Source organism: Manacus vitellinus, unplaced genomic scaffold (genome assembly GCF_001715985.3).
Source record: "Manacus vitellinus isolate BGI_N305 unplaced genomic scaffold, ASM171598v3 scaffold_6_pilon, whole genome shotgun sequence".
Taxonomy (NCBI): Eukaryota; Metazoa; Chordata; class Aves; order Passeriformes; family Pipridae; genus Manacus; species Manacus vitellinus.
In genome coordinates this window covers 13,066,095-13,083,760 of record NW_021940750.1, presented here as the reverse complement: position 1 = coordinate 13,083,760, position 17,666 = coordinate 13,066,095, and the positions used below count along the sequence as shown (strand labels likewise).

The 17,666-nt window shown below is 35.3% G+C and overlaps 1 protein-coding gene across 3 annotated transcripts in view; it reads right to left on the bottom strand.

Moving 5' to 3' along the window:
• Positions 1-17,666, bottom strand: part of DPH6 (diphthamine biosynthesis 6) — a 196,475-nt gene that overhangs the window by 56,228 nt on the left and 122,581 nt on the right. For all 3 annotated transcript variants that reach the window (XM_018083012.2, XM_018083013.1, XM_018083014.1), the window contains exon 13: positions 8,935-9,177. In XM_018083012.2, the coding sequence (XP_017938501.2) occupies positions 8,935-9,177 (243 nt within the window). The remainder of the gene's footprint in view (positions 1-8,934; positions 9,178-17,666) is intronic.

The following is a 17,666-nucleotide window of genomic DNA, read 5'->3' as shown; positions in this document are numbered from 1 at the left end:
AAAGTTCCCTACATGCAATTTGGACTACAGTTTAATAGGGAAGTTTCATGAGTGAAAGCAAGACCTTGATCATTTTTCAACAAAAATAGCATTCTCCCCTCTATAATGAGGCACTGACAACAGGTACTCACTTCATGGTTGAAACCCTTTCACAGTCATCACACATTAGACTTTTGACCAGAGGTTCTGGCCTAAGCAAACAATGGATGCATATATCCACTCTTGCTTAGCAGAAAAGTGACAGGTTCAAAACAGAATTAATATTTTCAGTGGAGGAGATGAAGAATCACTCAAAGAATTCTTATAAGGGAACTGCTGCAGGGGAAAATCAGTCAGCCTGGATGAACTAGGCTGTTTACCACCCTGAATAACTTGACATGCATTTCTTCACTGTGTCTACCTGAAAAACAACATTCAAATGCATGTATATATTACCTGTAAATGGCAAATAAGCTAGTATAAATCAGTTCGTGGAAATCAGAGAGTTATGCTGACTTATGCCAGCTGAGAATTTGATTGTATCTATCTACATAAATGTTCACACAAGAAATGCTCTCCTTTCTTAGTTTCCATTGTTCATATTTTTTTTTGTATTCTACAAGTTAAATTTAGCATACTGTTTAGAGCACCATACAACCATATGACTTTTATACACATACATATTCAATTTCTAATAATGGCTTTAGTTAAAATCATGTAGACTGATTCATTGTTCTTTTTGTTGACTATACTCTTTTTTAAAATTCATTAAGGCTCCACTTACGTTACAAATAGAGTATCATAGTCTTCCTTTAAGAAAAAGTTAAAGTGGCAACCCTTTCACCTCCCATTGTGGTCCAGTGTCAAATGGCAGACTATTTTCAAGGACCTCTGGAGTTCCACTATCTGCATTTGACCCGTGTTAAATATTCTCACTACAGTTGCTTCAAATGAATACAAAAACTTTGCCTAATCTGAGCACAGGGGAAATGAAATACACTAGGCACAAGATGAAAAACCCACTACCACTGTGGAATTTAATGCACTGTGTGTTCTGAAGGTGGGCCATAAAAGAAGCCTGGTTTAACATATCAAACTGTGGAACATTTGAAATAACACCTAGTAACAAAATAGATGTTAGAAACTTGATGAGACAAAAAAAAAGGAAACAGAAACATGTATTTTCTTCCTACTGAATTTTTGATAGGCATAGGTACTGGCTGGAAGCAACCATTTTCAAAAATATTTAGTTTTCTTCTGATAATACTATGAATCATATTAATTAACCTACATGAGATTTTATTGCAATGTAAATGTAGCAATGTTCTAATCTGTCATTTTTACCTTTGTAATACTCGTTATTTCAACTACTCATATTTTAACTGTTCTGTTCAAGAAACTTGTAAAAGAAGGAGACCAATTAAATTGATATTGCCTATACTATTACCTCCAGGACACAGAATTTACAATACTGTTTGGAAATCTAACAATTGTATTAAACAAAGATATTAACCAATATATATAATAAAATAGACAAAAAAGTGTACCTGAATATTATGGACTTAGAAACATCTGCTCAGCATGGTGAAAAAAGTACATATCCTCTCAGAGAAACCTGTTTTTTTTTTAATATGCCATTTTCAGTTTTATGGTGATTTCCTCTATAGGTAAAAGAGGATCTTAAGCCTCTGTCCAATCCTTTGCATGAAGAGAAATCTTCAACTCCTTCTATTCGAGCATAAGTTACTTCTGTTCTACTTAAGATAAAGTGTCAGAGAATGCATGAATTTTATTCAAATTCATGACAGTCTGTAAACTTCAAATAGTACAGGAATGTCTGAACAATGCACAGACTGCTGTGTTACAGATGTATGATGCCATTCTAAATGACTGCCATGAAAACACAATAATTACTTCAGAAAACAACTGCATGTAATTAGACAGATTCTGGTTTAAGATTCAACTTGTTTATAACTTGGGACTTGTGCATTATTTCATAGGCAAAGTGGAAAGACACCGGGTAGCATCAATGGTATTTACAGGAGTGTCAAAGGAGGTACAATACAGGGGCTCCCTAGAATGGGCCCAGTGCCCTAGATGACTGCTCTTAGATATTTTAAAAAAATCCTAGCTCAGGCTCATTTACATCTTTTGACATATAAACAGTTTGTATATCTGGCCCAAAAGGTTTAAATTTAGATTTTTAAATTTGGCATCAAGTTACCCAAGTGCTGAAATAAACATGGAACCCATTCACAATATATATCAGATGAAACACTGTGAATCTTTTTTCCATCACTTCTGCATTACACGCTATTAAGACACATATTGTCAACAACCTGACTGGCATTCCTGACAGAATGAAAGTCAACTGTAGCACTCTTTGCTGGATTTGAAACAATCATGGGATCACAGCCACTCATCCTGAATGCTTACCATAAAAAAGCTTACCAAAAAAAAAAAAAGCAAGCTTCTGTCAGAAGAAGATAGGCTACAGAACTTTTAAAGTTTGCAGTACATTTGCTCAGAAATGTATTGGAGGGAGAGGACCAGACAAGTAACGTCCAAATACAAGCTGTGTTATAAAAGTCAAAAGACATTTTTTTCACAGCATGGGAAGTATTTCACCTGGTAGAGTTTTCATTAATGAGGATGGAAAATACATTGGCAGCTGTCTAACAAAATAGCTCAGAGTGGAATTGATCTATAATATCATCATTTGAAGAAAAAACAGTTTGTATAAAATGACTCGCTAAGGCAAAAGATATAAGCTAATGGCCTTAGAGCTACTAATACATCTTGCAATTACATTAAATATTATCTTTCCATGTAACTCTGTCTTCTAAGCTTAACAAATACATAGTTTTCACCATCTAAAAATCTCCCTTCACCAATATTTTGGGTTCACTTACAAATGCAGACAATTCTAAACTTTCTGTTGGTAACAAAACAACGTGTACTAATTGTACTAGAATATTTCCCTATAAATTTTTCTTTTTATAACAAGGAAATCAGAGATAAGATTTCAGACAGTTCTGGAAGATCTGTCTCCAAGTTTTGTATATATTTCATCAAATCAAAATAAGAACTGAAAATAATTTTTTTTCATTTAGTCAGTTTTATCAACAAATGTGTTTCAAAAGCAGCAAGTGGTCTCAAAATTTTTCTGCAATGAAGTTGATGTGCTCTTAAATCACAGAAAAAAATGAATTCATAGTACTTTTTCATGGAATATACAATTGAATAGCAACAACCCAAATATCTATTACACAGTTTATCAGAATTTATGTATTTTATTGATGTAGCTATACCAAATATTGCTGGGGATTAGTAAGATGTAAAAACAATAAACCACAGCAGTTAAGCAAGCTGGAACGCCTGAAATCTTGAGACAGTACGGCATGTTTCTTCTTTGTATTGGTGAGGATAACAAAAGAAAGCAAAAACGTAGGTATTCAGAGGTAGAAAAAAAATGTAATTGTGATCCTGCCCATCTCAATTGGTCTAGGGGAGTCTGTTGTACAGGCAGAAGTACAGTCCACCCCTTGAAATACTTGAACAAAGTACTAGGATATGGTTCTGCATGGAAAGCCCATGGGTTGAGGAAAAAGAAGATAGGGGTGGACTCGGCTCCCAATTAAATATAGTGTTAGTACTGTCTAAATGGTACAACTCAACCCCTACTGAATAAAGTGCACACGCAAAATAAATTAATAAAATTTTGCAGGCATAGTCACTGTTATATCATTATACAATAATTATTTGGAATATTTCCATCTATCAATAGTGCCATCTGTCCCACCCAATACAAATGGACTACAACCCATCTGGCTTATTTTTTCTATTGATTACTCTGTTGAATGAGTTAGCAAAACCACTTATAAAATCATCATATTACATGACACTGTCATTAAAAGATGTGAAGTAAAGAAAAACACAAGTTGAGACTTAATTGGAAAACTGTCAGTTTTTCTTCCAGAAAGTTTAGCAATGCTATAAGTTTTTTCTTCTTAAAAAAAACCCAACAAAACAAAACAAAAAACCCCAACAAAACACAAAACCAAACCAAACCAAAAACCAAAAACAACAAACCAAAACAAACAACTAAATGCTAACTACGGGTTTAGGCAGAAGTTGTTCTCCCACTACTGTTACTACTTCTGACCAGGTATGCTAGAGAAGCTTCCTAAATGTATCTCCTCAAGAGTGTTAAAATATCATAAAGTATGCCTGGCAAACACAAGACATTGTGGAAGGTATGTAAATTAAAAATAGGGTGGAGGGAAGCTGACAATGGCTGGCAATAGTATTTGCTAATTCCAATAAGTCTTCCTAGGTTTTGGTTTGATTATTCACTTGTATAACTGTCTTAATGCTATTTTTTGCAGCCTCTGTTTTTTTCTTTTGATTTCAACCACTACTTCCCTTAACTATATTTTAATTTCTCCAATAACAAAAATGCAGCATTATCCATCTACAGAATTAAATGCTTACTTTGGCTCCCTCACTCTAGATCTCAGTTTCCTTTGTCTTGACAAAGGAAATCTCTCTTGTGTACATTCAAAATGTTGCTCCAAAGATCTTTTCTTTAGCCCAGTAATTCTCGGTTGTTGTTTTGACTGAATCCTTGGTGAAGCTGCTTTCTTATCCTTTCCTCCCCACTATTTATTTTTCTACTCCAACCTTACATCCCTGCACTACATTTCACTTTCCTCTGTCACCCTGAATTGCTTTTCTAATGACACTGAGACTCAAAGGGACATATGAAGGAAGAAGAGAGAGAGACAGGCTGGATTCCAGCTCTAAGGAGACAACCCTTGATAACTGTGGGTAACTGGAGCTCAGGGAAGCTCAGGGGGTTATACTGTAGGGGTGAGACTGCAGGAATTGTGCTGGGAGCGCAGAAATGAGCTGCCATTAGGAGTAAGGGAAATCAGGATGACAGCAGTGGAAAGGAGCTGTCTAAGAAGCAAGGAATCATGCTAGAATAAGGAAGAGACCAGAGGCTGGGTGACTAAAACAAATTAGAGTTGCTAAGGGGTCCAGATTGCTTAGTTACTGTTTCCTCCCTCTCTTGCAATTCCCTCCCATCTTTGATGTTCACTAGACCCACTTCTCTAGTTAATAATATATAATATGTTTTCTCTGGAAACAATTTGACTATTCGGAAGTATACATTTATTTAATTTTTAAAAATATTTTAATTTATTTAAATATAATTTATCTTTCTCTTCATAACTCAAGAAGTTCCTAAAAGATAAATGGCCCCATCAATATGACAAGAAGTCTTCCAAAGTTCAGCTAAGTGTGTCTACCCTGTGGCCTTATCTCAAATGAATAACAGAATCATAGAATCGACCGGGTTGGAAAAGACCTCTGAGATCATCAAGTCCAAGCCTTGATCCAACAGCACCGTGGTTACTAGACCATGGCACTAAGAGCCAAATCCAGTCTCTTCTTAAAAACCTCCAGGGACAGTGAATCCACCACCTCCCTGGGCAGCCCATTCCAATGTCTGATTATTCTCTCTGTAAAAAACCTTTTCCTAATATTCAACCTAAACCTCCCCTGGCACAGCTTAAGACCGTGCCCTCTTGTCCTACCAATAGTTGCCTGGGAGAAGAGATTGATGCCCACCTGGTTACAACCTCCTTTCAGGTAATTATAGAGAGTGAGGAGGTCTCCCCTGAGCCTCCTCTTCTCCAGGCTAAACAACCCCAGCTCCCTCAGCCTCTCCTCATAGGACTTGTGCTTGAGTCCCTTCACCAGCCTCGTTGCTTCTTCTCTGGACCTGCTCCAGCACCTCAATATCCTTCCTGAACTGAGGGGCCCAGAACTGGACACAGTACTCCAGGTGTGGCCTCACCAGCCCTGAGTACAGGAGAAGAATCACTTCCCTGGTCCTGCTGCCACACTGTTCCTGATCCAGGCCAGGATGCCATTGGCCTTCTTGGCCCACCTGGGCACACTGCTGGCTCATGTTCAGCTTCCTGTCAATCCAAACTCCCAGGTCCCTTTCTGCCTGGTTGCTCTCCAGCCACTCTGTCTCCAGCCTGTAGTGCTGCAGGGGGTTGTTGTGGTCAAAGTGCAGGACCTGGCACTTGGCCTTGTTGAATCTCATCCCCTTGGAATCAGCCCAGCTCTCCAGTCTGTCCAGTTCCCTCTGAAGAGCCCTCCTGCCTTCCAGCAGATCAACATGCCCCCTGCAACCTGGTGTGATCTGCAAATTTGCTAATGAAGCTTTGACCAACTTTGTGTCCACATCCTGCTATTAGAAGTAAATCTTTTGAGCTATATATACACATCCAGAGAACAACTCTCACACTCCTCTTTATATTATGTGCTGTTAGGTCCAATTTATTTGTGTCCTAAACGATTTATATAATCCCTTTTATGTTTTACAGACTACTGCTACCAAACACGTCAAAGGAGTCAACTGAAGTTGCTGAGCAGTATCATTTATGTAGAAGATATTTACCAGGCATCACTATTATGACAGAACGCTAATAATTTTTTGTGCTCTAAAGAAAAACACCTTTGGCAGTTCTGATGCATATGATTTAGTCAGTAAGTAAAATATAATTATCTCAATCTTAACATACCATCACTTTGCTACTAAATACAGAATATTCGACAAAAGAAATGTAAAGTCTAAACCCTGTCTTTAAAACATAATTAGTTCTATGGTTTATGATGTATAGCTTAATAAAGATGAGCCCTGAGTTGAACTGTTTTATTTGCATAAACAAAACCCTTTTTTTCATGGGTGACAGAAGTGGAACAATTTCAACTGAGACACCATTTGTTCTTATTAAGTAATCTGTAGGTTGCTACTGGTTCAGGCCTTTGGCCACTGCTTGAAATACACTTCAAGAATAATAAAATACTTTTGGTTTGGCTGATTTAATTTACTTGAAGAAAACAGACCATTATTTCATGTCATACTATCCAACAGAACTGTCTGTAGTAGCACCAGGATACCAAAATATAAACAAAACCACACAGGTAAGGGATATGACTTCAGACACACAGAAAGGCAGTATCTTACAGAATCCAGAAGGCTGCTTCTAAGTAAAAACTGCATTACCTGTTTTCACTGATTCCATGGTATCATTGAGGCAGAAATACAGCTGTTGTACAATTTATGATTTTCCAATAGAAAACTTCTATTTCCATCAACAGGACAACTGTATTTTCAGAGCAAGATAATTCCTCTCTCTGATTCCTTGGAACAGAAGTGTTTTACTGTGCTTTACTGTGTACACAAACCCTTACTAATCAAAAAACACATGTATCCTGAGGAAAAATTCAATTCCTCTGTCTGAACCTCCTATTGGCAAAATTATAGAGAAACTGGAACATCCAGCTGCTAATAACATCTCATTCCCTTTTGCATTTAGTTTTTTCCAAAGCATTTTTTGATTGTGTTGTGATAGACATTTATTCTATCTGCTAATATATTTTTTTCTTTCTGATATAGTCAATAATGAATTATGATCTGATAGCATAGCATAAGACTGATGAACATCCTCCTGTATTGCCTGATGTCTGATTGCAGGATGTTTTTGCTAAAGATTCCTGGAAACAGTCAGGCAGCTATCTCTTCACAGGAGTATATGGAGGCAACAATCCATTTTTTAAGCTATGGTTTGAACAATCAAAAAGTCACATGGAATAGATACTAGTAATAGCACAAAAGTAAACAACCTCATCAGTATTTTTCATGTAGTTAAAAAAAAGAAAAAAAAAAGAATGTACTGCCTAGTCATATCAGTAAGTGGAAGAAAAAAAAAAGACCTGATAAAGAGTACTTGGTAAGTATAATAACTACGGAGGACCCAAAAGCTTCTATCTGGGAAAAGGAATAGTTTCAAAGGACTGGCAAACATCACCAGTCATACATATTATAAATCAGAAAGCAGGTAGGCTTCATGGTCATGGTACATGTTACTAACCAGTCACAGTGCAAGAAACAGAACTGAACTTAAAAAACTGAATCTAGTCTTGGAGGAGTAATAAACACTATTTAAGAGGGTCCTTTATTAGTAAATCAAGTTGGAATGTGTAAACATCTAAGTGAAGTCTACATCTTTACTCAGAAAGACAAGTGCCTAGTGCAGAGAACAAAAGTAAAGGCAAATAAAAGGAAAGTTTCAGGTGCCTTTTTTCCTTCTTCTATGGCAATATTAACATATGCTATGCTTCTAAGCCATGTGTTTCCTTGAGAAAACATAATAATTAGGTTATATTAAAATATACAGCAATTATGTAGTTACTATTCTCATTTTTATGCATTTGTGAAGAAGTTACGTTTTTTTACAAGATTTGTGGCCACTACCTTTTAATACTGGCAGGGAGTTCCATGGCTATTTAAGAAAGTGGCACAAAAATAACAGAAATTATTATGCTATTATTATAAATCACTGTGCAAATTATTAAATTGTTAAACTAGGGTTAACCAATAGACAAGCATGTCCTGATCTGGTCTTAAAAAGTCCAACTGAATATAAAGCAATAATGAGCAGCAAATTGTTAATTTCAGTTGTCATGACAATAGTGCTTGTAAGAAAGAGTGGGGGAAAAAACCTCACTCATAAAAAGTTGAAGTAAAATGCCCAGTTCTTATTATGCAAAAATATATGAGTAGAAGTAATTCAAATGAGGTATTGTTCACATTTTTGTTAGAGAAATTGACTGTTCTTTAAGAGTCCTTTAACACAGTGCTTTGGGGAATTAAGACAAAGTTAGTGGTGAATATAACTTTCTATTATGCAATTTCCTTTCTCGATTGTGCTCAACCATTTATAAGCCAGAACATAACAGATCAATCAAACCATATTGTATCAGCTTTACTTGAACCTCTCTGAAATGTACTGAGAAAATTCTGATATTACTACAACACTTAAAGGGAAAAAAAAGACAACCCAGAAAGAAGAAAATGGATATCAGAGCTACCTTTTTACATTCTCTTAATTTCTTCTGCCATAGAGAGTGAGCAATAGGAATGTGCTTGCTGTCAGTTACATAGCAGCTGGCTGTGATGACGTGGTGGAGAGCAGTCTTCTGGCTCATAGCTTGAAGAACTCGCTGAACATGACGGAGCGAAACTACAGCCTCTGTCCGTATGCCACCACTAACAAGCTGCATCGTACAAGGTACTAGAGCAATCTGTCCAGCACAGTAGAGAACATCTCCAACCTAGAAGAGAATAAAAATAAGTAAATAAGATTCTAAGAGTTTGTAGAAGACAAGGGAAGCACATTTCTATTTTCAAGGTAGTTTCTTTCAATAGTACTGTTCTTTGCCATCATTTGTCACAAATGGAACAAACATGCCAGTCTAAATATAATTTTATAGGGATTTAACTACAATATAGAAACACAGCACTGCAATAAACTGCAACCTAACAGTTAATACATGAATGTATGTGTCAGCTCAAAACAATAACATCTGATGTTATGGACTTTTACAGCTGCTGGATCACACTGATGCCCCAACATAGTTAAATAGGTTCTTGCTTTCTTTTTTTGAGTCATGATGCACATTATATTTGGTTCAATGCTATTTACTTAAACATCTATGTCTTAAGCTTTGTTTTATGTAAATTCTATAAGAAAGTATCAGTACATATCTGTAACACCTTTAGTAAACTAATTAAAAAATATTACAAAAGTATACTTGCAGAACACCTAAAAGACTATGTATGAAAAAAAGTGATGATATTCCACAAGAAGGTAAAAGGAAATTGCAGATTGAAAATAAAAGTAGAAGAATGCTACTTGAACAAAGAGATGGGCCACCTTTTGAAAATGGAATTAAATGGGTGGCCAGATATGCCATCAATATATATTTTAAGTTGAGCTGCAATGCAGTTACTTCGGGCTGATTTTCCAAAATCTTCCCAGCAACACTCTGAAGACCTACTTTTCTAACAGCAGCCAGCAAAGGAAACATTTATTTTTACTATTCAGACATCTCCAAGATTTATTATAAAATCTTAATGTAAATATCAAACTTTTCATCGTCTTATGCTGCACTTCTCTAGGAAGTCTGTGTCTCTCCTAATGAGTGAAACAGTAAATTTTATTCACTATCAAAAGAAAACTAAGTATAGGAGTGGGAAGTAAGGTGGGCGTAAGCAGCTTTGAAATCAGCACAGCAAGAATTTTGCTAGGAGTAAAGAGAGGGAAAATGGACTGTGCAAGAAATCTTTGGAAGAATTTTGCAGAACTTGCTGTATCAAATGTAAAAATTCCTCAGAATTACGAATAATTAAAAAAGAAATCTGTGTCCTAGGCAATGGCAATCAAACCATGTGACAGACCCATATGCAACTCCAAATCTGTCCTCATAACTGTCTGTGTCTCACAAAAGACTCACACATGTAACTATTGGAAGAGTATCTTATACAATTTGGCATACAAGCTCTATGATTAGCAGCTGAAGAGGGGGAGGAGGTAGAGAGGAAACATAACATATCAACTGACACCCATCAACTATTTAAATTGTTTAAAATATCTGAAATATTGTTTGATAATGCTATGTATAATCCTGAATTTGGAAAAAAGTATGCAAGCAATATTTTGATTTATAGGAACAATTTTTTTTTTTCAGTGCTATTTTAAAATACATGCCACTGAACAAGGGAGTCCAGCCAGCTACCAAGTGGCATACTGACAAGATGAGAAACAAATTCAGGAAGATATGATTCAGAGGGGCACAGGTTTGTTTTTAAAGCAAACCATTCATTTTCACCTCTGCAAAGTGAAATTCATGCATTAGTCAAAAACTCCAATGCAGGTAGTTTATACTTCTACTGAAAAAAAATCACATTGGCAGTATTTCTTCCTTTTCTTCCCCTGTTGAGCTGCTGGTTTTCCATGCATCGCCCATGTTAATTATTAGGTAGACAGAAGAGCTGTTCAACCAGTTCACTTCCCCTATTCTTGAACAGATTGTTTGAGACATAATATGAATACTAATTAACGATAAAATATCTGTCAGTGTTTTGAAATACAGACCAAGATAGCACTTTCTGAAAGTATCCTGGACAGTTCTGATACAATTAGTCCCACTGGTCATAAGCAAGGTCATAAGAAAATCTCTGAAGGATTTGAGCAAAATTGGCACCACTTTTGGCTCAGATTCAGTGGGAATTTTGCAGAGTTCTTTAAAAATCAATTGAAAAAATCCCTCTTCTCCTAACATACTTGTTTGTATCTTAAGATGCAATTAACAGAAAAACAGTGGTCCTAACAAGCCACCATGTTATGAAAGGGTGGACACAAGGGGAAAAGGGTCAATAAATGGCCACAGATTTGCAGGAACTGTATTTCAGTGGGACATAATTTAGGATAAGGGAAGGAGGAGTGACATCCCTCTTCTCTTTCCCAGTGACTCGGTCAGAAAAAGCAAACATAAATAATCACCAGGGACAAAGCAGCAAACCACTACAAACACCACTTTAGCAGATTTCAAGAGGTCATCTTTGGAATGTTTGAAGCATTATACAGAAAATTGTTAGCAGAGTAAAAAGCATTTAAAATAGGGAAGTCATCATACTATCTTGTTCACAGCACTGAAATCTTACAAGAGGAGCTGTCACAATGTATGGTGTCAGTCCTTGTGTTGTGAAAGTGTTCTGCAAAACCCTGCTAGAACCTTGCAACAGTTTATCTTTTTGGAACATTTACGAGGATAACAGAAGATCTTTCAGGCTATAGATTCACGGTGTATCAAGTCTAGAGAACTTGCATATTCAGTAAACTCAGCATAGAAAAAACTTACAATAAAAAAGATCTGTATTGATCCTTAAAGGATCTGTATTTATACCGTGGATGTCTCACTGGTAATTTGATTTTCACTGCAGACTATACACATATTTCCAATGTTTAAATTTCATTAAAGACTCGGTAAACAAAAACAAATAAACAAGCAAAAAACCCAACCCCAAACAAAACTTCATACTGCTGAGATGGTCCCTTGTACCAATTTATTTCCCATATAGCTCCACAGAAGTAAGCAGGTTATAAAGGGCACCTCACCTGATTCCACATTTCTTCCCTTTTTATTTTAATTTGTATCACTGCAAATTAAATGAAAGGCGAGTCCTAACAAGTTAACATAATATTTAACATCTGTTTTGCTCAGTTAGCACAACTGAGTTAGCATAATGAAGGGAGTTCAGTGGACAATCAGAACCTCAGAGGATGCAATCCATGTTCTCATAGAAAGCTACTATCTTGTTGAGAATTACTACTACTTTTCATAGTGTAGCTGTGTTGCAGGGATAATATAGAGCTAGATCACAACTAACACAGATGGAAGCCAGCATAACAATTTTTTTTTCTTTTTTTAAAGCTGCTTTCACATACTAGGAAAGCAGAATGAAAGCATCTATAGTATCATGGAAAGGAACAGTCAGAATAACACTTGGTGCCACTTTGAACTGTGAATGAAAAAGTTATTAACAGTATTGTAAGTTACCAAAAGGACACAACATATCTCCTACAAAATATAAATCAGGAAAAGAAACAATGAGAAAAACAGACTTAACTGAACAGAAGGATTATGTTAAGCTGCTAATTAGCAAGAGAACACTGCTATTATTATTGCCTATAAAGAAACAGATGTAATAGGATACCTATAGATATGCGCTGAGTTGTTTCTTTTTTTAATTAAAGGATAATAGTAACTATGGAAAGTTTATGAAACTTTTCCAGCTCGTATTACTAAACTTGCTAGTGATTGACTGACATAATATAAAAATGTCAGGGAACTTCTAACAGAAGGATCAAAAGCATTCACTCAGAGATATTTAGGTGAATGCTAATAGTTGCACCACATGAACAAATTCATGTTCCTTGAAAAGGATAGAGTCAACATGCAATCAGCCAAATCTTTGCTATGAATGCAGTTTGGTGACTGAGTGACTGCTGCCCTTTAACAGGTCAGGGTGCACAAAAGGTTCAGCGACCCCCTGACCTAACAGTGACACGACCCACCATTAGGTTCAGTCAGTGTAAAGCAGTAGAACTGACAACACGCTAATAGGCTGCCTCTGGTCAGCCACGGGTACCTCTGACCTTAATGAAGACCTAAATCAATTAATACTCCAGGCAATAAAGACCTCTGGCTGATTAAGTTAGATAGAAATAATCTTTTCTAAAGGGATTAAAGCTGCAAGGTGGTGAACTTTTTATTTAATATATGATAATCCTTTCTTCCTAGGGCCCTCTTATTTTAGATAATGACAGCAAAATTGCTTTTTGCAATGTGAAATCTTTTATTCAACTGCCTAATATGAATAAGGTTTTAAAGGCATCGTTTAGACAACAGTAATTGAAAAGCTTTGAGTTCATACTATGAACACAAATTGTATCTGACTAACATGGTTCTAATATATCACAATCTTCAATATAATACACATGTTTTTCTTGAACTGTTGCAAATTTGTAGTCTAAAAATTCTAGGATTGAGTTGATAAAACATAGTTTAATTTGGTACAGGCTTTCTTTTGAGAAAAAATGTGCAGTTACCAGCACCTAAAAGATGAAGGATATATTCCTAAATGAAAAATAGTAGTAAAAAAAGTTACTTTGACTAAAAAAAACTTTGACATTTGTAAGAATCCACACATAACTTAGTCGAGTGTTTGCACATCATACTCAAAACTTCAGAACTTCCCTTTCCATAAAATAATATTTTTTCCTAGTTAGGTCAAAAAGTATAATCAATAGCATATTATTACTATTTTACTGAAATAGCTGTAACATTGCCACAGTTTTCAGAGATTTATAATTCAATTTTCAAGTGCTGTGACTCCATTTTGCTAATTGTCATTTTGGGATGGATGTTTCAAAATGTATTTGATCACCTACGATACGAAACTACAAAACACTCAACTTTTTGAATTGCTCTTCACTATTACAGTTTATTTTATCAAAGGATGATTTAATTTTTCCTCTTTGAACTTATATATTTGCAGGTTGAAAATTCACAAAATTTTTTTTTAACCAAGAATTGAAATAAAGTACTGCAATTTCAGAGATGTTAAATTAGTTTGGTTTTGTTTTTTTTTTTTACTCTGCCGTTTAGCAAAATTAAGATACATCGTGCCACAAAGTCATATTTGACATGGCATACAGTGTCATAACGCTATCAACACACCTAAAACTTTTGTGCATTTCCTAATTTAAATTATACCAAAGAGAAGAATCACATCATGCAGACACTGAGCAGCACAAAACCTAGCAATTCTTTAAAAACACTACAACTCAACAGTGCATCTAAAGAAGCCACAATATTGTTATGAATACTGAATCAACATAATGATTACCATCTATTCATACTCTATACTGCCCAATTGTAAACACCTCTGCAATCCTCTAAAAATCAAATAATTCAAATTGACTGTGCTGGATTTACAGCAGGCAATCTCTTTTAATAGATTCCTGAAGATCTCTAGTACCCTGAAGTTTAACAAAATGCTATATGCACAGACTTGAGAGGATAATCAGGTCAAAAAGCTTAAGAGAAGGTAAGATCAAAGTTTCAGCTTCAAAATAATCTTTTAAAAACTGTTACATTCTATCACAGAAAACTGTAATATTTGCATACATATTTTGGGCATATATGTTGGTTATATTTAAATCTTGATCAATGCCAAATCAATTTTATTCTGCTCTATGACTGACAGAAATAAACCCCACATGCTTCTGATCTACAGAAGACAAAGATTCAGAAACTGAAATTTTAAAAAAAAAATCCATCTCAAAAACTGTCATTCATATTCCAGTGGAGTATAAGACATAAACCAAAAATAAATGCAGGTTCCAATAAAGTGGGTGAAAAAGGCTTCCCATCTAAAACATCCACATGGGCATGACAAACAGATAGTCTGAAATCTTCTCCACGAGTCTTGATTTGGTCAACTTGGAATCTTTAATAGAGAGAGAGGAAACAAATAAAACAGAGGTAAAAATATTGTTTACTTAATGTGCATATTTTGGCCAATGTCCTGCACTAGTACAGAGCGTACATATTTTTCCTTTATGGAAAATTACTGTACACAGCTCGAAGACTTAATTGTCATAGAGGATAAACTGTTCTCCCCATCCTGATGGGTGCTTTTTCCTAAACAGAAAAAGAGCAGTCTCCCTACTTTAAAATGAGCAAGATAACAAGAGTATTAATCTTTGATGCATTTCTTCCTTGGGACAGTGGAATTCTAGTCTTCATGACTATTAATCTGTCACCTTTTACAAAGCCTACCATTCCTCTCATGCTTTTGAAAAAAATCACAAGTTCTCACACAACCACATTAGCAAAATCTGCCAACTGTGAAAAATTGCATAACACTCAGCCTTATGAACATACCTTATCTACAAGATGGAGTAAAAGCTCCAAATTGATTAACACTTCCTCATTTATTATTCGGATCACTTCAAATAAAGATGCTAAACAAAACAAATTAAAAAAATCTACTAAGATGAGTTTATTCCTTAACAATTGGGGTTGGGATGAAGAATGAGACACTTAATCAAATCAATATTTACTAGGAAAACTAAAGGCATTTTCAGGGTCCAGACAAACAAGGTGGAAAAGACTAGTATCCAGCAGTGTAAAGTAACAGAAATGACTCAACATGGACATGAACTATTGAGCAATGGATGTTCCATTTTTAGAAAATGCTTATTATGTCCACTGCAGGTGATTGTGGTTTTTAGTGAATTATATATAAATAGATAGGGGAGGATAATGGTTATAATTCATATGGATTCCTAAAATACATGATAAGGCATATCTGGAAATGATTTTTTAACTCTCCTAATTATAAATGCTTTTAACTAGCTGATAATCTGTAAAGAGAGAGTAATGAAAATGCCAATATACTGAAGTGGGGTGCCGTAGGGATTGGTATTAGGCTTGATTTTGTTTAACATCTTCATTAAGTCAATGGAAGGAGGGATTAACAGGATGATAATGAAACCCGCAGAGGATAACAAATTGGAATGTGCAGCAGTAGAAATAATAAAAACGGACACAGATAGGTTTGAAATGAAGGCAGGCAATAAGAAAATGAAGCTTAGCTTAGGAAAAATGAAAACTCATGCCAGAACATATGGTAAAAATATTTTGAAGTACAGATATTCAGAAAAAGGGAGAAAACTTGACTGAAGAACTGTTTAACAGTTTGTATTAAATCATAACTGCTCTTTACTAGAAGCGTGTTCAGCATAGGACAAAAGAAGATACAGACTCTGTTCTATGACACGGGTCTAATCAAAGAGTAAAATTTTTTAAAATTCCATTAATTGGTATCATAACCTTTACAAAAAGTATGGTTTCCCTATTTCAAAAGCAAGACTGTAAAAGATCAGATCACATCAAAGTTTCAGATGATTCTTCGGAGCTGTTTAAGTACTTTTTTCTATAAGTTTTTACATTTAATCATTTTCACTGATTTTCACTTTACAGCCTAGCATAGCAGCATTCAAATTATGATAAGCATCTTAATCTGCCAGGGTAAAGGTGTAAAAATCAAAAAACCTCTCTTTCCCCCCTTCTGTTAAGTGGAAGATGTCGACACCTTACATTAGATTACCTAAGTATTCATTTGGGGTTCCCACACAGTCCATTTGTGGTTTTACTATTTATGACTATTATCCTAAATTTATTCAAATAACAACAGTTTTATAATATATCGGCATTGTTTCTTTGTCAGTTCTGCATTAAAAAAAAGAAAGTTATAGCTAGCATGTTCACATAACAGTCTTTCCTCCTCGATTTCTACATTTTTCTCTATCTACACTTACAATTCATAACACTTATACCATCCTTCCTACATTACCTGAAGTTTCCTCTGACAATGTCCACTTACACTAAACTAAATCATCAGTTAAAGTATCACTGCAGTGATAAAGCAGTCCAAGAAGACACTGTAGAAATTTCTAGATTTAAGTTTCTATTAACTGCTCAAAGCTGTACCACTCTTCTGGAATTCAGCATCCAAGGAGAATCAAGACGGCAGTCATAAAATCCTGTGAAGAGTGAGTTGGTTTTTTCCCTTTCCTACCTGTCTTTATAATACTTATTCATGCCAACTGTCAAATATTTTAATGTGATTATAAACAGAAGAGGGACAGCTAGGCAGAGAAAATACTCTGTACTGAAAGGTGAAAGCTGTTCATCACACAACAGTAATTCACAGTGTATGAAACACATTAACACCGTGACATTCTATTCTTACAGAGATTTTGTTCCCAGCCATCACTTGGCTTAATATTCTTACTCGAAATATGCTTTTCATGAATGTCATTGGTTACCTTAAGATGCTCATTTGTGATAACTGGGAGACAGGAAAGAAGCAGTTGAATAAAATAAAGAAGCAGGTAACCGAAAACAAGTTGTCTGTAACTACAGTACTACTAAGCTAAAAGTAATAGTTCTGATTCTAGCCACATAGTGTCGTGGGGTTTTTTTTGTTTTGTTTTGTTTAATTGTTTGTATTTTTTGGTTGGTTGGTTGGTTGGTTTTTTTGTGTCTGTGGTTTTTTGTTCGGTTGGTTTTTGTTTTGTTGTTTTTTTCGTTGTTTTTTTTTACCCATCCTCTATGTATACCTAGTCTCACATAGATTTTACTTATATCTGTGACTACCTAAACAATAATCAACATTAAAACACCTT